The following is a 25,171-nucleotide window of genomic DNA, read 5'->3' on the forward strand; positions in this document are numbered from 1 at the left end:
CCCAGACTCATTGCAGGGAAATAACTGTACTTGCCAACATAGTTTACAAACCTTTCTAAATACATCACATTACCTACTTTTTTTGCCTTTGTTGTCAAACACCTGAGCATAAACAGGGATGAATATGATGGTAACTACAAAGATATGGAAAAATTAGCAGCACTGACAGCTTCAGACACTTGCAGCTTTTGGTGTAAAGCTGCCAAAGCTTGATTTATCCTGAAGCATAACATTCAAAAACACAGGATCTCTGACTGGTGCTGTTTAAATCAAGTTTGGATCAGACACAGAAGTCCTGAGAGTAGGAGCTATTTCTTCCTGTGCCTGACTACCCTTATCTTCCAGATTTACACAGCCTAGGACAGGAAAGCCTGCTGAATATTGCACTCATTCAGAAAGATGGAGCAGCTTGAGTTTACTCACCAGTCTGAGCAGCAGATTTCTTCCTTGGAGAGGAGGCTGAAGAACAACAGTGAAGTCATCCTTTTGATCAAACCTCTCAGACTCCAATAGTTTTTCCACAGCATCCTAAACAGACAACCATTTAATGAGATAAGTATAATTGGGTAGAGAATGTAATGTATGTGTGATTCATCAGGGCTTAAAGTACATTTAAATTATCCCCATCCCTAATAAACTACAGAAATAAAATTGTGAAATCCAGAACAAACACAGTAATTTAATGAAATCTTGTTACACAACAACTGGAAAATCCTTGTAGCTATAAGAAAAATGGTTTACTATCATTTTCTTTGAAAGGGCAGCAAGCTTAGCAAGGCAATGAAGTGTCATGTGTGTTTCCATCTTAACATCTTTAAAAGAAATTATTTATTTTAAAAGAAAATAAATTTTCTGTTAAGACAAATACAGCACAACTGTCTTTGTCTTAACAGAAAATTTCCCTCTTCTAAATGATGTGGCATTTTACTGGACAAGGTGGATCATTTCTCTGATGGGATATGAAAAATCCTAGGTTGCCAAAAGTTATGTAGACATTAAAAACTTAAAGAGATACTAAGATAGAACTTATTGCCAATATTCCTGAGGTAAGAAATGGGATTGGGATTGCTATGGATATGTGATAGAAAGGCTCACTGCTATTTCTCCCTTATCTCCTTGCTTCAGGCCAATCTGGCAAATGAATAGATATGTCTAGCAATATGAGAGCCAAAAAACACAGAAGATGCCATACCTGATAGGACCACCTCAGTATGTTATCATGTAATGTGGAGTGTTCAACATAATTGCACTGATTCCTGCAGAAAATAATTAAAAACATGAAAGACATTATGAACTTTTGATAAACAAGGTGGATATCATGAATTCTTTTAAGCCATTTACAAGCACATACTAAAGAGTAAATTGTTTTATTTCTAGAAAAGGCTACATGGAACACGCTAATTTTTGATATAAACATACAATATATTCCCATATCCAGAGCTTTGTATCTCTTTTTGATTTGAAAGCCTAGTCAGTTGACAAGAATGCCAGACTTAGATTAGCACAGGATCTCACAAGCTAGCAACATGCTCAAGCTTAAAATAACAGTTGCACTGGTTTTCAAACATTTTCCTCCCTGCAGTCACACAGGAAAATTGAACAAACTCAAAATACTTCCACAGGAACTTTTTCTTTAGTATTTGACTTGAAGACCTGCACCTAGAAATGTGGATGGAAGCTGCAGAAGGTTATACATGCTAAAGGATGATTGGCACTGTCAGATTTCTGATCTGCAAGGTGAGATGTGTATACTGCGCATTTTGAAGCTAGCTGGAGAATTCAGAGAGTTCCTCAAGGTGTAGATGGGAACAATATAAGATACACATAAGATTAGTGAGATTCCAGCAAAATACACTCCCTTGAAATTTCCTGGAAGGACTGGAATCTGAAAAAGTTTCTGGGGGTTTGCAGATATAAGCAATAAGTGTGTATCAGATCCTTTTCACAGAGCTCTAGGTAAACCCATAAAATGAGAGTTTTCTGATAAAATGCCATTATCACTGCTGGTGAGTGAAAGAAATGTGAATTCAGGACCAGAATATTACCCAAGCCTAACAGAAGAACCTAATAAAATACATGAAGAGAGTTACATGCCTAAAAATAGAGTTCATGCATTACTTTGAGTGCAGATGTTTCTAGTTAGTAAGAAATTAGTAAAGGAGAGAACTTTAAACCCCATTATCTCCCAAACTTCAGTGCCTAAAGTTAAGGCATGGGACTGAAAGTGTCAACCACTACTATCCTCTTTGACTGTTGAAATTTCCCATTTTGGTATGGATTTGTATTTTTCTCTCAAAGCACAGTTCATAATGAAAACTTAGTAGCCAAATGCTGGAGATCCTTATCTGGGATAGGAACTGGGACTGAGGTCGTCTAACAAACTAGTGGGAACTGTGTTTATCAACCAGATAAACACAGCTACGAGAGCATGCTGACAGTAAGAAAGCAAATTGCCTTAAGTACAAAAGGAAATATAATAATTCCTCAGAGGAAAAAAAAATAGATCCATTTCATTTTATTTTTAAGGCCTTCAATACGTGGCAAGGCCCATGTTCCTAAACACATCTTTTCCACATTTCCCACATTTTAGCCCTTCATGTTTGTGCAGGAGAAATAAGCTAGAGTGCCTCATGCAGCCACTTTTGACAAAGAAAGCCTCTCTTCTCCTTGTATTTATTAAGTACATGGTTACATAGCAGCCAGGCCTCTTCCCCCGTTCCATCAGAACATCTCCAAGGTTGTATATTTGCAAAGTTTGTGAAACGCTTCAGGATGACTATGCTAGTACATATGGTGTCCCATGCCACGAGCAAAGAGAAAAAAATTACTGTGCAGTAAGACAAAGTGTAATCTCACCAGCTGTAAACTACTCTGTCATAGCTGCTCATGTGCACACTCCTACTCCATACTAAATCGGGACACAAACTACTCGTGCTTTTGTTACAAAGTACTGAGCAAGACAGAGAAATAGATGCAGTTACCATAAGGAACTGACAACTTGGATGTTCTCTACCCTAGCATACCCTAAGCCCAAGCAGAATCTTTCCAATAGCCTAATAATGTAGTTTAAAATCTGTTGCTCATTTTGTGAACATTGATATGTAGAAATATAAACTTTTGAAGCACCTACAGATCTTCTGACTTGAGAGTTGCAGAACAGAAGTATCACTGAATAAAAAACTGGGGGTAGCTAGATGATGCAGTTTTGTGACCATAATCTCAGTGCTGGATCTGGCTGGGATGGAGTTAACTTTCTTCAAAACAGCCCATATGGTGCTTTGGTGTTTTGGATTTGTGGCTAAAGCTGTTGATAACAAATCAGTGCTTTGGCTCTTGGTGAACAGTGCTTGTACAGTGTCGAGGCTTTCTCTTTTTCCTTAACTCTGACCCAATATTTAAATATGCTGTCCAATTTGATAGGATTAAAAGCACTAGCTTCCTAATAAAAACATATCTTTCAGGGAGAGCGTATCAGAAACAAAGTGAAGACTTAAAATCTTTTACATACTCTTGTATTAAGGGCAGAAAAACAGTTCAGCAGATTGTATCTCACTCATAAAGTCAGTGCATATACGTAGGTATTTGTTGAACACCAGCAGGACACAGTGACAAAAAGTTAAAGAAACCTGTTACCTGGCATTACTGTAATCTTGGCATGCAAGAGAGGCAGTTGTGAGTTCAGTGGAATCCACTAGATTTACGAAGGCCTTGGGAACCTGCAGTAATAAAGTAGAAATTATTCATGCTAGATTTGCAATTAAAGATCAGCAAGCAGCAATTATAGTAAATTATATCTACAACTTCATGTGTATTACTTCTGGCCTAGGATTCTGCCTACATAAAATCAATTTCCAAAGTCTTTGCCAATTCTGTCCTGAACCCTGATCCTATGCTTGCTATCTAGGATCATCATTTATGAAGTACTTGTGACCATGCTTTCTTGACTGAGACACAGCAATTCATTTTACATAACCAAAATGGCCACCAGCCAACTAAACTGAACTCAAATGAACTTGAGACTACCATTTTTGTGGCAACACAGCAATGCAAAACTGAGGATGAAACATCCTGCATAACAGCACAAGCACTCATGCAACACACCACACTTCTCCCCTGTGCAGAAAGCAGCTTTTCATTTACATAATGATATTTCACTTTCACAAGTGTACATAAACAGATTCTGGAAATAATAGTGGAGAGAATCTGAAGAAAATGTGTGGGTGGAATTTCCCCCATACACAACATTTTTCAAAGTCAGCTGGAGAAAAATGAGTGGTTGTGGTCTGATGCAACCAGACTGTAGCAGGTTTAGAATATGCTGTAGGCCTTCAATGCAGCAAAACAAAATTAATGGAAGATGCTATTGAAATAATTCAGTTAAACAGTTTATAGTCTGCTTTAGTAGAAATCTATCCTCATCTAGTCTACTATCATTAGTAGACCAAGACACAGTGCAGAATGCTTCCCAGAAACCATCTTAGGTAAGCAGATAATTCTTAGCTCAGCCAGCTAGAAGACCTTTAGAAAGGCTGAGATTCTTAAATAACCATAAAGTAGGAAGAAAGGTCTATCATATGCATTTTAATGGATGTTTTCCCTGGTCTATAAAAGTCATCACCAGGGAATTAGCAGCCTAGGTGTTCCACATCAGTAATTAGATACCAGTTACTTTGACCAACAGCCCTGTTAAACATAACTTTCAGACCTAGACGGATGTACTCCAATTTTCACAGAAATCATTTTAAAAATACCCAAAGATGGAGTGGTACATTAGCTTGTGTTGCAAAACAGAGCAGTTACCCATCCATCCTTTCTGTTAGTATGCGTCAGCTTTTTAAAAAAGGGAGTAAAACACTTAGTGAAAACAAACAGAGCCAGTGGGTTGATGTTAATGAGACTGGTGTTCTAAGTCATATGAAGAGTGATACAAGCTCTAGCCTAGTAGGGGAGACTGGAAAAATACACAAAGGACTCAGCTATTCAGGGTTGATGAATACATCTTACCTTCTTATACAAAAAATCCAAGACCTCTGTAAGTTTTTCCAGGTTTTCTGATATGCAGTTCTTCTGTAAATGAGATTAGAAAGGCCATCAAAATTAGTAGAAAAAAGTTACTCATTTCCTAAAAGTCACAAACTCTGTGTATTGAGCTGTGTACTGAAGGGTTATTAAGAATCACTCTATTCTAAATTCAGCCTTAGCCAGCAACAAGTAAATAACACGGGAACAAGTCTTGTAATTTAACTGTCTATAAATAGAGAACTTGACATATAGTAAAAAAAAAAAAAAACATACAGGTATAGGGAAGAAAAGTATCTTTATACTTGAAGGTGGAAAACAACTGTTCTACTAAGACATCTCAGATTAGGGATGGCAAATTAAGTACAGATGTTTATAAATATAAAACACATTGTGTGCCAGGAGCTTACATCATTGGATCAAGGCATCCCAACATTCCAGACCTAACTACACCTTTGGTTCCCTGTGGCAGAGAGCAGAGTATGGGAAAGTGTCTTAACTACCTGCCTTGACTGCTAAACCACCCCACAAAGCACTTACCAGTTCTGTGGAAGCATAGGAGGAACAGGAGGTTTCAGCACTAAAAAACACTGTGATCAGCTTCCAATCATTTTGGAAGTCCATCATCTGGGAGAAAAAAATAAAGGAATCTGATGACAGGTGATCTATTTGCTATTTTCCTCTCTCACACACAATTTGCTGTGGGTTCAAAACCAGCAAGACCAAGCAATAGTCCATGGCCCAATCCTGGCCATCTTGGTCCCTTCCATTTGACAAACCACCCGGCTTTTTCCTCAGAGGACACAGCAAATGGATGGTTAGGCATCAAATGCTGCAATTAATGTGGAACACAAAGCTCAGGATAGAGCCTGAAATTGCTGCTGCCATGGGAGACTCTGCTGGAAAAGATGGCCATGGACAGCTTAGCACAGAACTTGCTATTGTCTCTTTCCATCATTGCTGCAGCTTGCCAACAGGATTACTGTATATGAACTGCTGAGAAGAGGTCACACTAGTGGGACAAAGACTGGAATAAAAAATCTGAGAGCTAGAGCCCTGCTCAGCTGTGCTATGTTTATTAGGCAATGCTGTACAATCCTGAAGAGCCTTGGTTAGAACCACACAGTTCCACAAACATACATGCAAAATCCCTGTAGAGCAAAGAGACAACAGCAGAATTGCCTTGGCAATTACATTTTCCCATTATTTCAAGACTATTTTATGAAATAACATCATGGTTAAGAATAAAGGAGAAATGAATGCTTAAAGCTCCAGGATGGGACCTATAAAGCACTCAGCCATAAGTGATAATTCAAGCTCTCACCAGCATCTCCAAAGCATATTTAGGTCTTTATTGGCCTTTTTGAAAATATGTTCCTACAAGACCAAAAAGGAACTGAAGAGACAAATAATGAGAATTATTATTTTGGGTTGACTTCTCAGAAACACTGGCACAGTTACAGACTGTAGTTAGCAGAACACTCACATCTTTAGCCAACAGAAAGCAAACATACTGGCTTCCCTACCAAGCTCTTCAGTTGCTTTGACAAAAGTAAAAAACGTGGGATACTTCCAGAACAAAACTCTGCACTTGAAAAGCACAGAATTTATTCTTATTTACAACAGAAATACTGAAGCCCGTTAACCTCAAGAAATGGCATTTTCTGTTTCAAAAGTTTTTTGAGTGCTGTTTAAGTATTAAGCCACTTTTGTACCTTTTTCTGCTTCAACACCACACTTTCTGAATTATTCTGTGCTTTAAACAAACCTGATCCACTTTCATGAGCTCCACTATTTCTTCAGCTTGATGCAGGAGGTCTCTGAAAAGAAGAAAGGAAGAGAAAAATTAGGAAGGCATCAGTGATGTTAAAGCTTTGGCTGATTTTTACCATTGAATCAAAAAACTTTTGTGGGTTCAGGCTGGATTAATCTTTTCTCTCCTAAATGTGTTTAGATTAGACAATTGACTGTGCTACCCAGAGAGGTTTGGGTAATTAGTTCATATTCAGCTACCTGACTTTCAGACGTGCACTTAGATAAAAAGAGCAGCTTAGTAGGCACACCTCAACTTCTATTTGAGCCAAAAATTTGTTTTGCAGCCATAAAAGAGACCTGATGTTAACTCAGGTGATACAGACCCCAAAGCAGGGCTTTGATTCTCCTGATTCTGATGGGTGCCAGTTGAGCCACAATGACAGCCTCTGCCAATACTAAGCGCAGTGAAGTGCTCCAGCATCAAAGATTTCCATCCTTCCCCTTGTACACCAACTGCCCAGCCAAAAGCCCCTCAGACTCACCTGGCTTGACTGTCTGGCATCTCTCCAGCTGTGCCAGGTGGAGGGGACACATGTAGGACCGAGGGGTTGAAGGTGCTAATGAGAGCTGAATGACACACCCAGGTTAGGAGATTTCTGCAGCCAACAGACTGCTACTCTGCTGATTCATTACACACAGCTGAACTAAAACAGCACCAAAACCTGTAAAGTCTGAGGATCTCTTGGCAAGCATGAGAGGTATGCCCAAGCCCCTCTGCAACTGTTTTTCTTGGTTCTGTTCCTCACCTTGTTAAGTGAAGGCTTGATGTCTGAGTTTGCCTCCAGACTCAGCTCAAAAACCTCTGTCCCCATCTCATGTCAGCCACAAGTATTGTAGGTGGACTTAAACAGAGGCAGCTGTAGAAATGAAGCTATGGGAAAGGCTATGCAGGGAGACTCATAAAAGACCAATGAGTTGCCATGTTTTAAACCCCTTTTACAGGGAAATAGATGTCACACCAAGGGGTTAAGATACCAGTAAGATGATGGGGAGGGCAGGACCCTGGAGCTATGTCTTACATAGCATTTCAGTGGGCATGAAACTTTTACTTGCAATACCCTGTAAGCAAGTGAAGGCTGCCTTCAGAGACAGCCAGTAGGCAACAAATTCCCAGATGTGGTACATCTATGGCAGTCCCAGTATAAATTCTAAGCACATGGCAGTTCTGGGCAGGCAAACCCACACAAGATTTCACTGAGCCAGCACAGGTCACAAGCACACACCAGCAGAGACTGTGTAGTGGGTAGAAAAAAGAGGCAAAAAACCCCTGTTGGGCATTTAAGAATCTTGCAGCAGTCTGTCACACTCCTTCTTCACTGCTGTTTGTCTACCCAGACAGTCTCTTTAAAGCCATCATGGACAACCCAAGCTGGCTGAACTCATGTTCCCAGGTGCACCACTCCTCAGGCTTCCCTTACACCCCTGCAGGGTGCCTGTGCTGCACCTGCTCTGCAGCCCAGCAGAGCCCTGGAGCTCCTGCCAGCAAGCTGTTAAATTAATTCGCTGAAGTTTTAGTGTGACAGCAAGACGCACCTGCTAAAGTTGCCACGCTTAGTTCAAGGAAGTTCTTTCCTGTGCTATAGAAAGGGAAGAGAAAACAGGAAGTTCCTGTTATTCCATTTCTCAAAGAAAAATTATATTACAGCACAGCCTCAATTTCTTATTAGTTATGCTGCATCTCAGAGTGAAATTCGTGGCAGCTGTTGCAAGTAAGAATGGGGCCTTTCTTTCCCAAAACTATCGTGTCATCAGCTACTGCTGAGTAAGAACATAGTCTCAGATCTCAATTTTTTGTATCTCTTTACCCTCTGCATGTTGCAGTACTTGTGCTTGCTTATACATAGGTATAAGTGATGCAGGGGCCTCTGTGTATACTCACATACAAGTGGACACAGATGTTTTTAAGAAAACTTAGTCTTTAAAGTTTATCTGTGCAGTGCTAAATCCTCATCTGGAAGGCAGTGACTCAAAAGATCTGCACAGACCTGCAGCTACAAGGTTTAGCCATATGTTCACTCATTGATTTGGATCTGCTAAAGGGGCATGGGAGAAGGAAATGGCATAAAGGTTATCCATGAAGCGCTGGGAATCAGCCAAGCAGATTAAGTATCAGTAGTCCAGGGTATCTGAACTACTGAGTTCTTTCTTAGCTCTGATAAATCCCTGCTTTCTAATCTTTAACTAGTGCATTATTATATTTACTGCCTAGGATTTATCACACAGCGATGATTCTTAATCAAGGGTATTTTAACCCTAAGGTAATTCTATAGCCTGCATAAGTACAAAAAATTTGTTACCAAAGGACATGGAAAGTTTCAATGTCCCAAAATCGTTTCTATTTTACATAAGCTTTTTTCCTCCTCTCTATAAAAAAATAAAAAATTGCTTGAGCCTAACCCCTGCACTGTGATGCTAGAGAGATTAGGGTAATGAAACTTATAAAAGCTAAGTATTAAGTCTTACCTTTGGAGTAAATCCTCACCAGATCCTGGTGTCTGTGAACAAAGAAGCAATAAGAACAAAATTAATTAAAGTGTAAACTAGACCTAGATATGCTGTTCCCCTACCTGTTAGAGATGGCATTGTTTTCTACATACTTTTCTCCATTGTGTTGTAATCACTCAAAGCTTTAGATTATTTTCCAAAACTTCCCTATTACAATGCATTTTCATGATCTGGTAATCCTTTCTTAGTTACTGCTTTCATTAATGATTCTTTTACATATGGCTTAAAACAGAATTTGTTTCATGAAATCAAATTCCATAAAACAAAATGCTATTCTAGACCAAATTTCTCTGGATCTGTTCCTACTCCTTTTCAACAAAGGACATGACCTGATGTCATTTAGATAATTTACATAGATGGCACTCAGCAGAAGAGTGTCTGTTAAAAAGAAACTACATCAATAGAGGAACTTCACTGATTTCAGAGACTTTAATGAGGAAACAGTGACAGAGATGTTTGCTCTAGGAAAGCAAACATTCCCTAAAAGAAGATCATTTACATGTTTTTCTATGACACCCCCACAAGCAACAAGGACACCAGCACAAAGATGACTTGTTCCAAAGGGCCATGCACGTGATATGGGTGAAGCACCCTTGCATTCAGGACAAAAAATTTTTTCCAAAAGAGAGAGGTACTCACAAGGAGTCCAGAAGTGCTGATTTTGTAAAGGAAAAGTATGATATAGTTATGGATACCATCTCAAATTTGATTGTTGTTTTGTAATGAGGGAGACTCTCCCCCATTTCTCACAGCCTCCCCGGTGGCTATCAATTTTTACTCTACAGTCATTTCTACACTTCCTCAAAGCTTGAGAATTGTGGTTAAATTCTTTTAATTGGGCCTCAAATCAGTTTCAGAGATTCACTTCCAACTATTAAGACAAATAAAGATCATCCAAATCTAACTATATTATTACAGGCAGGAGAACTTTAACTGAAACGTATCTTTGTGATTCTTGGAGACCTTCTGCCTTGTAGGTAGGAAACCAGTTTCCACAGAATACACTTCATGAGGTGGAAAATCTACTGCATTTCTCAACAATTTATATTTGTTCCAGTTTGAATTTTCCCAGCATCTTCTTCCAGTTATTCAATCTGTTATGCTCATTGGTAGGAAAATCCATGCACTCTAATCAAATATCATGGTTCTCTGCAAGAGCACTGTGATCACATTTCCTCCTGCACGAAGTCAGCTGGCTATTTTTAGACACAGGGTACATTGGAACACTGAACAGCAGGTATTTCCAGCCATTTTTTCACCAGAAGTCTTTGATGCTTGTGGAAAGACTGAAGTCTTGAACACCCTGAGACCCCAAACTGCATCATCAGCTGACTTCATCATCACAACAGAGGAAATGGGTCACATTCAGCACATTTCCTGCTTGTACTTACTCTTTGCAAACTTCCTATTGCAGTGACTGCTTTAATGTCAGCTGGCCTTAGAGCATGAACTGCAGAAAAGCAAAAGATTTCAGGTTACAAGAAAACCCAAAACAGTAACCCCAAAAGAAAGTCACATTCACCAGCATATTAAAACAAAGTTGGCTAAAATGGTAACAAGTCTATACTGATTGCTTTGATTGGAGGTTTTAAACTAGTCAGAAAGCATAAGAAACATTACTCAGGTGTTCAGCAAATACTTTGGGTGTTTAGAGGCACTGAAATGCTCAATCATCAAGCAAGAAAAGATCAAAAAACACTGCTGGGAATGATTGAAGTAATAGTGACAGCCTCAACCACCAGCTGAAGAAACAAAAGTAGAAAAGTAATCACAAGAGGAACAAAAAACTAAGGAGTTTATAGAGCCTAGCTCCACTTCAGTCAATCCCATACACAGGCATCCCCACAAACAGCTGATTTCTGCCCCAGCCCATTCTCAAATAATTTTGTGAGGGAAAGCCTCTGCAGAGACAATATAAAACACACACCTGAAGATGAAGGGGTCTCAGGGTACGTTGCCTGCTCACATGAAAACTGCAAGCTTCTTAGAGCCTTAGACATAAAGAAATAAATATGGTTGATTGCTTAGATCTAACAAGGAAATTTGTTGACTGAGGGGTCCTACAGGCTCCATTCTCACACTAACCAAGATTTTACTCATGTAAACAACTTTAAAGAACAATTACCCCTCTGTTAGAAATGCATGGGAACACAGATCTGGACAGCTGCATTTTCAGTTAACTCTTCTACAACTTTACACTTTCTGCTCAGTTTTCTTACTGGCTGCCACAGCACTGAGCCTGAGCAAACAATGAAATGTGCTGAACACATCCTGCCACATCCATTGCTGCAGTGACTGCTTCATCTGGAAGAGGTCATAGGGACAGCTACTGCAGGCATCTCTGTGTGCCAAGGGGGGCACCCAATTGACACAACAAATCATCTCCAATACACAACAGGAAAGGCAGAATGAACCAATTCTGGCTCCTTAACAACACCTGGCCAGGTGATCAGAGAAGGCAAGGATGTGAGTGATGTTATTCACTCAGCATGAGAGACAGCTCAGTACCAGCAGGAACATTGTTTAATGCCATCCTATATCCTTATGGCAGGCACAGCCCAACATCAAGGGCTTTAAAGGGACATGAAAGGCAATCCTTGCCTCCCCAGGTGACTTGGCAAGGGCTTCCCTCATCACAATGACTATCCCTAATACCCAAAGGTGAAATCTATATAGTGACAAGGGCCACCAAGATACCCACACGCTCCCTTGTGCCCAGCTGGAGGACTCTAATGGTGCAGACACTATGCACTGTTGTAAAGCAAATAAAAGTTTAATTCTGTGTTTCTAAAAGAGCAACAGAGCATCTAGGAACAAGTGCTAACCACAAACAACCTACGTACAGGATATGCAACCTAATAACAAACATTGCTCGGAGAAAACCTCATTTCCTGATTGTGTTCTGTAATCTTGCAGCTGCACTATCACATTGCTGACTCACTGGCTTTGCATTTCTTCTTTGCAGAAGCAGTTTACAGCAACAAGCTGTATTCTTTCTTCTTCTGCCTGCCTCAAAGGAAGCAACAGCTTGACAGGTAATGATAGGTATTAAAAACAGAAAAAAAAAGAAAGTTGTACTCATACTTTACCTCTAGCTTCTCATATTCTTCCTGATCATCTGCATTACCTTTAAAACATTAAAGAAAGGGTTATGCTATATTTTTTTTACCTTAGGAAAAAAAAGCTTCACAAGACTTAATATACCCAAAAGCATAAAATCTGGAGAGAAGGCACCTTCCTCATCTGCCCTACTTTTCAAAGATGAGGCTCATCCCAACAACCAGACATATTTTCTTTGATTTTGTATACTGGAAAAAGCTTTTAGCTATTGTAAGCAGGTGAGATCTCTTGAAATTAGTGGAATGCGATGAATTTATAGCAACAGGTGTTGAACTGCTTGTGGAATGCCTCAAACAATCCCATCCTCCACAGGCCTTCCCTACCTGTTTTCCTCTTCAGCACATTTCATACACTGCCGTAGTTTCATTCTGTCCAAATTTAGAGTAGTTTGAATATGCACAAGGTGAAACTCCTTAGAAAGGAGCAATTCAAATTAATCTACATCTTCCACAGTCAGGGAGCAGCATAACACTGTTGTGAGTTTGCCATAGTGATACAGAAACAGCTGCAATTTCTTCTCTTAGTGGAGTGTTGGCAGATAAAATAGCCTGTGGAGCCAGGAGTCAGGCCTGTAGATGTTTCAGTAAACATTATTCTCTTTCCTTGAGCATACACTAGGATTTATGCAAATAGAATTTGGTTTATTCTAAAATTTCCACAAAGATAGCCACAAAGCCTAGATCAGCTGAACTTCAAAGCATGCTCTCAGCTGTTCTTGCTTGCCCTACTGAAGCCATCAGCATCCAGCAAGTCCTACACAGAATTAGAATAACTGTCCTTTAATAGTCAGGAGCTATTTTTGGAATATCTAGCCCTGCTGAGTACTTCTGGCTTGTACACCTTTCTTTCCCTGTCAATGACAGAGTAAGAGCTGAGCCAGCTCAGTCCAGCAGGTGAGACATCCTCAGGTGTAGGGTAGCCAGTGGCGCTCAGGCATGACCTCAGCATGAGCTATTTGCAAATTTATATTGTTTTTACACTACTTTGTAGAAGGTTGAGAGAGTTTCCTGACTGCTGTGTGACATATTTTTAACATTTCTGCCTGTTCAGTCTGTGGGTTTTGATGATGCTTTACTCAGGGCAATAACCAGAACTCCAACTCTGTTTGGGATACTGGAGGCAAAAGCAATTTAACTTGTCTGCATCACACAAATCTACTGCAGGAACTCAGTATCTGAGAATTTTAACACTAATTTCAACTACATTTGAGAATAGTTCCTTAGGTTATATTGAGAGAGAAAGAGGATCCAGTCCCAGTTTCCAGAACTCAGGGAGTTGGAGGAACAGTTTTAGAACAAAACCCCATACCTAGTCAGGGATTTTGCCTCAGACAATATCCAAATGCAGATGCTTAGGCAAAGAATAAGGAAAATACAGGTATATTTCCATTTTCTTGTGCTCCCCGAGCAAGCAATTACTTAATGTTGATGAACTCCCTGACATCGTTCTTCCACAGATTTGCCTATTCGTTTGTCTAATACTTTCACACTTTTGGCCTCCCCCAAGAACTCTGGCAAAAGATGCTTCAGCACTCAATTACATGTTGGAATAAAGTACTTCTCATTTGTTAATAATCTGATTCTTTCCTTGTTGCTCTTGTAGTTATTCCCTTGCTTCTGCAAAATTTGCCATTTTGCATGCACCTGTATGTCTTTGTCATATACCTATCCCTTCTTCTCCAGGCTGAAGAGTCAGTTTCTCTGATCTCATGTTGAATTTTTTTCCTAAGTCTGACCACTCTCCCCCTTTATTCCCCTCCTAGGTTTTACTACATCTTTTCTGAGATGAAAAATCCAGACCACTGTCAAGATGCAGGTGAACCACGGCTCTGTACACAGCAGCAGCAATGTGGTTTTTATGCTGTTCACTTGCTCCTTATCCAGATCCCTTATCCAGATCACTTCTGAACACGTGCAGAGCCCACATCCCAACAGAGATCAATATGAGCATCACAGTTAATAAAATGGACATGTTCATGTTTCTGCTTGGCTCACTCCCTTGGGTGGATATCATCTAATCCTGGCAGTTCTTTTACTATTTGTCATCAGTTTGTTCAAGGATTTGGTTGGTACTCCTCTTGTCCCCTGTGCAGAAAGCCTTGGAGGGCAAGGCCTTTTTTAAGCTGTTATGCAAGGACACCAAAGACAAAAAGAATTTGTCATGCTTTAGCCTTCTTTTATGCATCAGTCAGTCCTACAGACTCCGTGTTTCAGAAGAATTTGGAAAATGATTTATTGGTTTTCATTCCTTTAAAAATGATTCATTATTTCTCTTCAGATTAATTTTTGTCTTAGCTGATTACATTTTAACCTCTTCAGTTTTCTTAGTTTGTTTTGGATTTACACTTTCCATAGGATGACTTTTTAAACTCCTGCTACTCCCAGTATTATAGTTACTCCCTTACTATACCATTGAATAATTCTAACTTGTATTTTCAATTTTCTTGACATAAAAAGGAAGTATTTTTCAGACAATTCTCCCAAAATTTGGTAGAAGGATTCTAACTCCTTTCTCCCTTACTCTTACAGTTAATATGTTTCAACAAACAATTCTTATAGGCTGCTATCAATCAACAACTTTTTTCCTGGATATAGTTTTCAGAGGAACTGCAGCCACCGTGCATATTTTTCACAAAATTAAAAAGCTCAAATGTTATAATTTATTCTGATTACTTCAGGAACCAAAATCTCCTAACAGTTTATTATTTATCAGAGCACCTTATAATCCTCTGAAGATAGTGATCATCACAGTCTATTGCTAAGGTAAATTACCAGTTATCTTTATTTTCTTACAGGAAGACACCTGAAGCACAGAGCCAGTAAAGCCAAAGCATACACAGCATTTTCAGTCTTAAGCACCTACAAAACCATCACTGGCACCAAACATGGGCTTCAGAGACCCAGTATAGGGAATAAGGGCTCCCCCCTACCATGAGTATTACAGAAATCTGAACAATGCCTGGAATGCCAGGATGCAGACTAACCTTTCACTTCATCTTCTATCACTGAAAAGAAGATGATCATAGCTATGAATTCAGAGAAAGCCTCTGTTCCTTGCTTGAATTTCTGCACCATTTTGGCACAGATCTCACTGCTAGTTTAATTGTTTGGGGAGTTTTCTCTCACCAGAATGCTTCAGTGCCTAAGACACAGTCTATCACCAGAACAGTGGAAACCAATGAACACATCTTCATCAAAAAATGATCAAACATACCCAAAACTGCATTTAAGATCACAGTTTTACTCACAGATTTTCTTCATACCGCTTCTAAAACTCCTGCTATACACCCACCTTGCAACAACTAAAAATAGAGGTTCCCAAATACTGTGCAATGCTAATTTTCAAAGGGCCTTCCAAAACTTACCTTCTGAGGAGAGCAACCAAAGGAACAGCACACCTAACAATAGCTTCATGGTAACCACCTCTATCAATGATAATCCTGGAGTGCGCTGTGTTAGATGTTAAGGTTGAAAAGAAAGAAATTCTCTTCCTTTTTCTCCTTTATACCTTAAAAGCTGATAACTCAGCAGCCATAAAACTTATTAGCTTCTACCTTTGGAAAGCAAAGTGATGATGATATCTCATTTCATTGCCCATCCAAGGGTCAAAGAAGGGGACAGCTCCTCTCACTTTGTTCAGACAGAGCTGGCCATTTTTCAGGAAAATTCTCAGCAAATCTAAGGACCAAGATCACATGAGTCAGCTTCCAGCAGGGTCAAGGCTCTTTCAGGCAATATATAACATATTAGTTTGGTATAGCCTGCCTCTGCCAGGGAGGGAAGGAGCTTCTGCTCCTGAGGTGACAAGGACAACTGAACCCTGTGCAGCAGCCCACACCCACCCAAAGAGGAAGGCTGTGCTCTTCCTTTTGTCTCCTTCCCTACCTGTGCTTTCTTGCCTTCAACCAGACTCATGCTGGGCCTGTTTCTCTTCCCTAGTTCCTCTTCTGGCAGATTCTCCTTCACTGGGTTGTGCCTCAGCAGTGTTTGCCATGACAGAGCAGTGCCAGACAAGCAGCATCAGTAACTCTGCCCTCACACTGCACAGGTCTCCAAGCCCCTTGCGGTGACACTGTCACAGTGGCAGTCACTTCAGCAGAGTCAAAGAGTGTGCAGAAATGCCAGCTAGGCTGTGATACAACAAACACTCCCCAGTGAGACAACCACTGTGCCTCAACTACAGCACCAGGTCAGACCTCTGAAGGGCAGCCTGCTGGCCTCACACAAAACACCAGAGTGACCTCTGGCCTCTTCTGAGCCCACAGACACCCAGAGGGAGCTCCTACAGGAATAATGGGAGTCTGCTTAAGTAAAGAGCTTTAAATGCTTAAATAAGCCACTAGCACACCCAACTCAGACAGTCTAACCCATCCTTCAAAGGGGTTTTTGTTTATTCTGGCTTTCTGTTCTTTCATGATAAAAATTTGACATTCTTTGAAGGAACATGCTAGAGGTAGACCTTGTGCTCATTTCTTTTCAAAAACCAGGAATGCTATACTAATTCTGAACATGAACAGCTATTATTCAGAGCAACATGCAAGAAGAAATGTATATAGACAGGAGAAAGCATTCCTCCACCCCCTGAATCTCCACCCTTAACTCAGCAAAAACATACCAGCACAAGGGGCTTCTCACCTCAGACATATCTGCATGTTCAAGTCACAGAGGGATGAGCTCATTCTGCTTGGGGGTTCCACACCTGAAACAATCTGACACCCAAACTCCTCTAACCAGCAAGATAATGAAAAGTTAAAGTTTTACTCACTGTCAGGGCACAACACCACACCAGCAAGCCCTGCCTGGGCTGAGCTGCAGTGGAAGTCCCAAGCAGCTGGTCAGAGTGAGGGAGGTTCAGGTCAGGCTGCTCAGCACCATTATCACCTCTCAGCCAAGGTGGCATTGCACAGCCATCATGGATGGGAGTTACCTTTGGTGGGTTTTGTCATTACATCCAAGGGTCTGTGGCTGCTTCACTCCTCAAGGGAAAGCTCCCACTATCACAAGTCTGAGAAACGGACTTCTGGAAGACCTGGAAGTGTTTAAAACCCAGAGAGCCTCTTCCTCATTGTACACCAAGAAAAACATGAAAAGGAAGGCAGCAATAATTCATTCATTTGCCATAAACCACAGATCCAAGAGTAAGTTTAGCCTTTATACACTGACATGTTCCAGAAGCAAAACAGCATTAACTTCAAGGCTTGCAAATCTCTTGTAAACACTCCTTCCCACCACCAAAGGATCAAAATAGCTCCTAGACTGAATAGCAAATAACAAGTGGCAGCAAAGATCAAAAAAGTTTGCAAAAGGGAGAAGAGAGAGTTTTCTATTAGATATATAGAAGGTGTTAGAGACAAATTAAGGCTTTTACATTACTGCAAGGACAAAGCTAGATGCAGCTACAGAAGGCAAGGAGAGTTCCAGACTATAAACCAATCCTCAGCTGATGGTATTTAGGGAATTGCACCCATGTTTGATTGCCCAATGATCAACACAGAACATCTTGTGTCTTCCCTAAAGTGCCTGCTGCTGCTCAGGTGGGACAAGGAGCAGGCTAGGCCTGGTAGTTAACCCTGCCTGAATTGTATGAGTCTTCTTGCTGCTTGCCCTGGATGGAGAGAGCTCACAACTGAACTGGCACAGAAGAGTTTTGAGTGAGATTTGGTGGTGAAAAGCAGAAGTTTTGTGCCTTGGCATGTTCTCAAGCAAAGAACCTGTTTCACAGGACTACACCCAACCTTTTGTGGTGGAAAACACCACAAAAAAAAAAAAAAAAGTCGAGTCCCAGTTACACTTTTAAAGCCAGCAACACCCAAACAGATACTCAAACACAGGTGCTAAAGCATATTAGCCAAACTCTTTGGTTCATTGCTGCATTTTTAGGTGGCTTATAATATACCTAAAGCATCCTGGTATGGGAGCCACAGCTGGGAAAGCCATGGGATTTTTTTTAGCTTGTCTTTAAGCTTTTCCTTACCTCCTCTGTTAAACAGATCTTTTTCAGGCATTTCTTTTATTCATACAGAGTACCCAAAACCTCTTTCAACCTATCTATAGGTCCTCACCTATAAGACCGCTGTTTTAAAATACAAATAATGAAAGTATGGCTGCACATTAAAAGAAGAAAAACCCCAACAATAAAAACAAACAGACAAAAAACTCCATAACACTTGAGCACTCATAATTAAACCCAAGATGTTTGTACTTGTAGTGAGTAAGTTAGGGAGGTATCTTACTCAATTGCTAATAAGCAAAGGTCATATATCAGTGGACGATATTCTTGCATCCACAAAACTATCACATTACACTGGCATAGCAGAGGACTTCTTGTGGAAGTACACAGCAGACTGAGTTTCCATTTCATTTGAAGATAGAGCCCGTTTGCAACCTGTCACTGCTTCAGCTAATACTACTGCCTTGACATGGCATTAGATCTTGAATTTTGTATTTAGGAAGCATATCCCTGAATTATTTAATCTATGAGGCACCCATCTGTGATGGGTAGGACACGACAGTGCTTACAAAAACATTAAGAATAAATCATATACAAAAGCAAGACATGTCATGTGTCCTTGTGATGTTGTGCCGTTGCCTCCTCCTGCTGTGATTCACACTGCTGGTAAATTTAGTGCATACTCTGGAGCTAAAGAGAAGATCTTCCTCCTCAGGGAAGTTCAGACATGCAGCAGAGGGTGAGGAGATCAAGTGAGGCCAGGGGCAGGCAGGGACATGAATCATTGGGCAGCAGTTCTGCGGGAGAGCTGCACAGCCTGAAGGAGGCTGCTACCACCTGCTGGAGGGAGCGCAAATCCCCCGAGGAACGAGGAACACAAACGTGAATGCGGAACTGGAGAGCGCTGATCTGCATACGGCCAGATTACTGACAGCGGGCAAAAGGCTTTGTAATGCTTACTGCACTCCTCTAAAAAACTCAGGCTTTTGGAGTCGCAAGTGAGAAGCATATAAATTATTTCTGAAATGGCTTTAGAAAAGAAATCTTGGGGAAAAAAGAAAAAATGCAAACACAAGGCCTCAAATACACTTCCCTATATTTTTCTAAGCTCAGCGCATGGTTGGACTCTGACTTTTATAGCTAGGATCTGCAGAGCTGCTATAAAGACGTGAGCTGTGGCATCAAGTACATAAATAAGCAAGGTCACCACTGCAATTATACCCATTTTTGGATGAGCTATGAAGCAGTGCTCTCCTGCAAGCACCTACCAGCAGCTGAAGGCAGAAACATCACAACAAAAACTCTGATCCGATGTTAATAATTGAATGAAACTTGAAATTTCCTCCTTGTGCCTTAAGCAGGGCACAGGGCACAACCTCCCACACAGATTGATTGATTGCTTGCTGAGGGCACAAGGCCTTTAGCCACTCGTGTGTGGCTGGCACCAAAGTACAGCCTAAAGTCCATCTCCACAGACTGCCCTGTGCTGCTGAGGCTGGTGGTGTCCAGCCTGTCTTTGCAGCTTCTGTATCTGTCACAGGTCCCTCACTCCCCACTGCCTGTCACAAAAACACGGCGTGCCCTCTGCAGCAAAAGCTGGAGCTGCTCCTCACTGCCTATTCTAGCAGCTGCTGGGCCTTTGATACAGGCAAGCAGCAGATCATGCCACAGGCTGAAATCCTCCCAGCTCCTTGGTGCAGGAGCCCCTGAAACTTGATGATAGCTGCAAGGCTGCTGAGGACTCTGAACAGCAGAAGCCAAGATTTAAAGATCCTCTGCTAAAGAGCCTTTTTACTGACTTTACTGTGTTGTGAGGATTCGCTTCAGTCTGTAAGCAGCAAGAAGCTGGGGACCAGATACTTCCTGTGGCCTCCTCAGTTGGCCCCTTGGTTATCAAATCAGGAGATAAAGCTCATTTCTGGGGAGCCCTGTTTACAGCCACAGACTTTGGAGGGTTCACCAGAGCTGCCACAACCTTGAGAAAGCAGTGCTGGCAGGAAGGCAGATAGAAAAGGGAAGCGGTCTGCCTGCCTCTGATAGACAGTGTGCTCCCTTCCTGTGTCTCTGGGTGAGTTTGTGGCTGCTCACATGCAAAGTACCTCATTCTCAAACATTTGCATGGAAATCAGGCACCTAAATAAACACCACTGTAAGTTGAAGGAGTATCTCAAAGTGCTGTGTTTCTCTGTGAAATAAAAACATGAGTATTCCCTTCCTCCTGTTCTTTTCCATTAAGCTATAAAATTCCCAAAGCAGTGCCAGCTTTTGGCTGTTTGTATTCACGCCACAAAGGGGCTCTGTTGTCAGCCAGGGCTGTAATTGCAGCAGCCAGTGTGGGAAGCTCCTGACTCTCCTGTGCTCTCTGAAGCTCTTCCCACATGAAGGCGCAACGTATAAATTCTGTGGGGTCAGCCTGTCTGGGTGCCACAGTGTCCCAGACCTGCCAGTCCACCTATGCACATCCTAAAAATCCTCTGTTTACCTGACTCATCTGCAGAAGTTTGTTTCTCAGCCTGTCTTTATGCATCAAAAAATGTATTCCTTTGACCTCAGTGAGCCAGCCCCAGATGTGCTATATTCCTTTTGCATCATTAATACTTGTGCTGCTCTTGAAAAAGGAAAAAGAGAAGACTGTCAAGGGGTAGTATAGCAATTGAAACGGGGAGAGGAGGTAAGGCTGCTTTTCCCCATATGGGATAAGACTGTTTGACTTTTCTGGCTGCATTTGCACCAAACTCTTAGAGAATTTTACACTCCACAGCCCTCAGGGAGTTGCTCAGTTTTTGTCCATTAGCAGCAGCAGCGCCCGGAGCCAGGAGCATGTGGCTTGGTGTGCTCCCTTCATGTACTTCACACAAAACAAATTGTGCCAAACACCTCCTCCCATCATAGTGCTCACCATCTATGCAATGCTCTGATCTGCTCTCACCTGTTTTGTGGCCAAAAGAGCCAAACATGGTCTGTCCAGGTGCTCTGTGTCTGTCTTTCACCTGATGAGTGGAGCTGCATTGAGGCAAGCGTGTGGGTAACAGAGTCAGTGCTTAGAGAAGTGGGCTGAAAGGCCTTTGGACACAGACACATTTATTTTACTAAGGGACTGTGCAAGGCCAAGCAGCTTACACTTCTGTAAGTGTGAAGATGTGCTTACAGAAACTAAATTTTCCTTTTGTGAGGCAAAGAAATCACAGGAGAACAGCAAGCAAACACCATCAAGTCAATCTTAAACCCAAAGTCACACAGAGTTCAGCAATCCAGAAAGGGAAGCAAGTAAATGAGCATAAAACAAACAGGAGGGGTGAGCATACAGAAACTACGGGAGCCAGACTGGACTAGAAATATTTACAGTGCAGGGCAGAAACGAGCATCAGCGCTCTGGCTGGAGCACACGGCCAGCTGGCCTGAGTGACAAACTGCGTGAGGAGGGTCACGCCTGCTTTTGCCAGCTGTAAACTCTCGCAGTTGCCGCCAGAGGACACCAAATTCCCACATTTCCACTCCTGAACACAACAAGTATCCTGACCCTTCGGCTGAGAGTGGGGAGGAGCTGTACCTCCAGTCCTCAGGATGAGAAGTCCAGGCCAGAGGATTCTTGATGTGACCTGCATTTGTCCGGGTATACCACCACATCCCCCCTCAAAGTCAGAAACCAATTCCCAGCTTGCATGTTTTCAGTGACTGCATGCTTTGAAGACCAGAAATAATACAGAAAATAACAGTGATTCAAACCAACACTAGATGAGAGACCAAAAGCCACTGCCAGCTGAACAGATGCTCTTATCCCATATTTCCATTGAAGGAGTCTTCCAAAATTCACAGCTCTGCCAGGCTTCATCCTGACATTTCAGCAGAATATTGCAAGAATGCCATCAAGTGCTAGAGGCCTTTGTTTTTAAGATGGAAAGGCTGGGCTCTGGAACCAGCTATAGGTGCAGGCATGGGCCTGTCCATAGGATTTTCTGAACAATTAATGTGCACGTTATTGTTTCAAGTGATCTTGATAAATTGCAAAAGCTGCTCAGAATCAACTGGATAAAATTCAATAAAAACACAGCAAAGTACTACGATTGGGAAGGAGAAATTAAGTGCACAAATGGATGACTTGGAATAATTGGTTAAGCAGTAGTACTACAAATAAGGATCTGGAGGCATTAGAGTGGATCATATAATGAGTCAACAGTACACTGCAGCTGCAACAAAAACATTTCTTTTGGGATATATTAATGGAGTGTCATAAGTATGCCACAGAAAGTCATTATTCTGTTTTACTCCAAAACAGTGCTCACTAATGTGCCAAATTTGGGGAACTAGCAGTTTGAGAAAGATGGAGTTAGAACAGACCAGCCAGCCAAACAGAAAGCTTAAGAAACCTTAAGGAAAGCTGGGTGGACTGGGGGAGAAAGAGAAGAGTGAGGATGGCTGCTCTGATCACTGTTCCAGCCAGCAGCAATTACCATGCATGTTTTCCCTGGCAGCCCAGAAAAAAGATGGGCAGAGGGGTTCCAGAGCAGTGTGGAATGAAGTCAGACACCAAACCTGGGACTAGTTTGGGTTTCATCCCAACAGGCATCTCTGTTTTTCTTACATAAGAGGGAAGGTATGCAGGTGGGGGGTGGGAGGGGTCACGAGTTTTGACGTGACTGTCAGTGACAACCTGGAAACTTGCTTTCAGGTGAGGAATGGTCCTTTTAACACAACAAAGTGGCACACCCACGAGTGCATACACAGACCACACCTACAGGAGCCTGCTTCCACAGGGTTGTTTGGACTGCAAGCAAAGGAGAAAATAAAGATTGGAGACAAAGCTTGCTTTTTGCCCATTCCTCCCCCCTTGAGGTCAACCCGTGCCGATGAATAGTACAGCAAGGCTGCTCACATATTGCTGCTTTCTATAGCTCCTGGGGACCTTCAAGGCCCTGCTAATATCACTGCTGTAAGATTCCCAGCCCTTACACCTGGTTTCCACCAAACATCTAAATAAATTTGGGCATGTCCCTATTCAGAAAAGCTTTAAGCTTATGCCTACATTTAAGCACAAGCTTCAGAGCGTGGGTTCCATGGCTTCTGCAAATAAGGCCTTTACCTTAAAAAAAAATAGATAAAGCAACTTTTCATTTAGCTAAGCTCAAATGCTTCCCTCCTTGAATCTACCTCCTCTCTGACACTGAAAGAGATGCCTTGCATAAGAAGACTCCCTTGCTTCCTCTCTGCTGTAATTCACCAGCTCTTCCCTGCTGCAGGGCACGTACCTCTAGGGACAGATGAAATCTGTTCCTGTTTGTTACTGTGCAAAGCTAGATCCCAACAACAGTGATAAAGGCCCTTGCACATCCTAGCTTGCTTTCTGATACTTCCCTTTTCTCTGGAATTCATACTCCTCACCCGCCCTTGTCCCTTCCCCCTTCGCTGTTAGCTCATACTTCTGGAAAGATGACTGAAGGCTAACCAGTGAGTAAGACACTGCTGCACGTCATCGCCTGTCTGCTGCAAGAAGGGGTGAACAAGTTCGTTTGTCCACAGGTTAAAGTGAGGTTGCCATCCTAACAAGGAGCATGTAATTGGGAGACCAAGCAGTGGGAAACCTGCCCTCTCTTCTCTCTCGTCTGGAGCTTTTAATTTCTCTTGTTTTTTTCATTGCGTACAGCACTTTATGCCTGCACAGCATCTTTCAAGTGAGGATCTCAAAGGGCTTCACAGACCTTAATTAAACCTCATAAATCCCTAATTGATAGATGAAAATTCTGAGTGAATTGATGTGCTCATGATGAAACAGTGAGTCAGTTGCAGAGCTTGGAGCAGGGCTATGGCGATCCCATTTCAGTACTCAGCATCTTCCTCGCTTGCCAGACTTCACGGAAGACTTGGAGAGTGAGTTCAGCAGCTGCCTGATGCAGCTCCCAGTGGCCATTCAGCCACTGGTGGAGAACAGCCATCAATGGCATTAGGTGCTGTGGCACCAAACTGGGTGGAGGCTGGGTTGCAGGAGTACTGCATTATCTGGGAACAGCCCCAACCACCCCAGTCCCCACCCACTGTGACCCTGAAGCCAGCCTGGAGCTCACGGCTCAGTTAAGGGCTATTTCTAAATCCCAAGCGGGCGACCACCAGTCCCTTCAGGCTCCCCACATGGTGGCCTGGCAGGGGAAGGGCCTTCATGCCCTGATACATGCCTGTGGAAGCAATGCTATTATCCGTGCCATGGACCCACAGGGACACAGTGCCGCCTGCACCCAGGGAGCCAGGCAGGCACCCAGCCAGCTCCTGGCTGTCAGCTGGCCTTGGGCAAGTCCCTTATTTTCTCCTTTGTTCCCCTCCCAAGCCTTTGTTTCACATCCACAGCATGCAGGCCCGGCAGGGCCGGGGCCCTCCCGGCTGGGCGTTTGCACGGAGCGGCCCCGTCCGGGTCTGGCTGGGCTGCCAGGACAGCACAGCCCTGCCCGCCCATCCCTCCTCGGTGCCGGGGAGCCGGTCCCCCTTGGTGGACATGGTCCCAGTCAGCTTTCCAATTATAGCATTGCAGGGCTGCCACTGTGTTTAATTGTCTGCGTTTTATAAACACCAAACTGCCTTGGCTGACGCCCGAGTTAATGATCCCCTCCAGAAGCGACTTTGGCCGGCCGGCTCCCAGCTGGGCCCTCACCACGCCCACCAGAAAGGTTCAATTAAGAAAAGATGGGAGAGGATAAAAACACAGAAACACGACTTAAAAGCTGATGATGCACCTGAGGAAATGACACATTCCCCCCTCTTGTCTGCCAGCGAGGTG

The 25,171-nt window shown here is 42.3% G+C and overlaps 1 protein-coding gene across 1 annotated transcript in view; it reads right to left on the reverse strand.

Annotated features, from left to right (window-relative positions):
• Positions 1–16,184, reverse strand: part of PLB1 (phospholipase B1) — a 77,412-nt gene extending 61,228 nt beyond the window's left edge. Inside the window, exons 1-14 of the mRNA XM_059468422.1 lie at positions 16,013–16,184; positions 15,824–15,908; positions 12,429–12,466; positions 11,267–11,330; positions 10,731–10,789; positions 9,298–9,329; positions 8,368–8,411; positions 7,317–7,401; positions 6,788–6,839; positions 5,560–5,646; positions 5,005–5,067; positions 3,634–3,716; positions 1,193–1,256; positions 424–528 (exon numbers count right to left, since the gene is read on the reverse strand). Coding sequence (XP_059324405.1) covers positions 424–528; positions 1,193–1,256; positions 3,634–3,716; positions 5,005–5,067; positions 5,560–5,646; positions 6,788–6,839; positions 7,317–7,401; positions 8,368–8,411; positions 9,298–9,329; positions 10,731–10,789; positions 11,267–11,330; positions 12,429–12,466; positions 15,824–15,872 — 825 coding nt within the window. The 5' untranslated portion in view covers positions 15,873–15,908; positions 16,013–16,184. The remainder of the gene's footprint in view (positions 1–423; positions 529–1,192; positions 1,257–3,633; positions 3,717–5,004; positions 5,068–5,559; positions 5,647–6,787; positions 6,840–7,316; positions 7,402–8,367; positions 8,412–9,297; positions 9,330–10,730; positions 10,790–11,266; positions 11,331–12,428; positions 12,467–15,823; positions 15,909–16,012) is intronic.
• Between the last annotated feature and the right edge of the window lie 8,987 nt (positions 16,185–25,171).

The sequence above is a fragment of the Ammospiza nelsoni genome, chromosome 3, assembly GCF_027579445.1.
Source record: "Ammospiza nelsoni isolate bAmmNel1 chromosome 3, bAmmNel1.pri, whole genome shotgun sequence".
NCBI lineage: Eukaryota > Metazoa > Chordata > Aves > Passeriformes > Passerellidae > Ammospiza > Ammospiza nelsoni.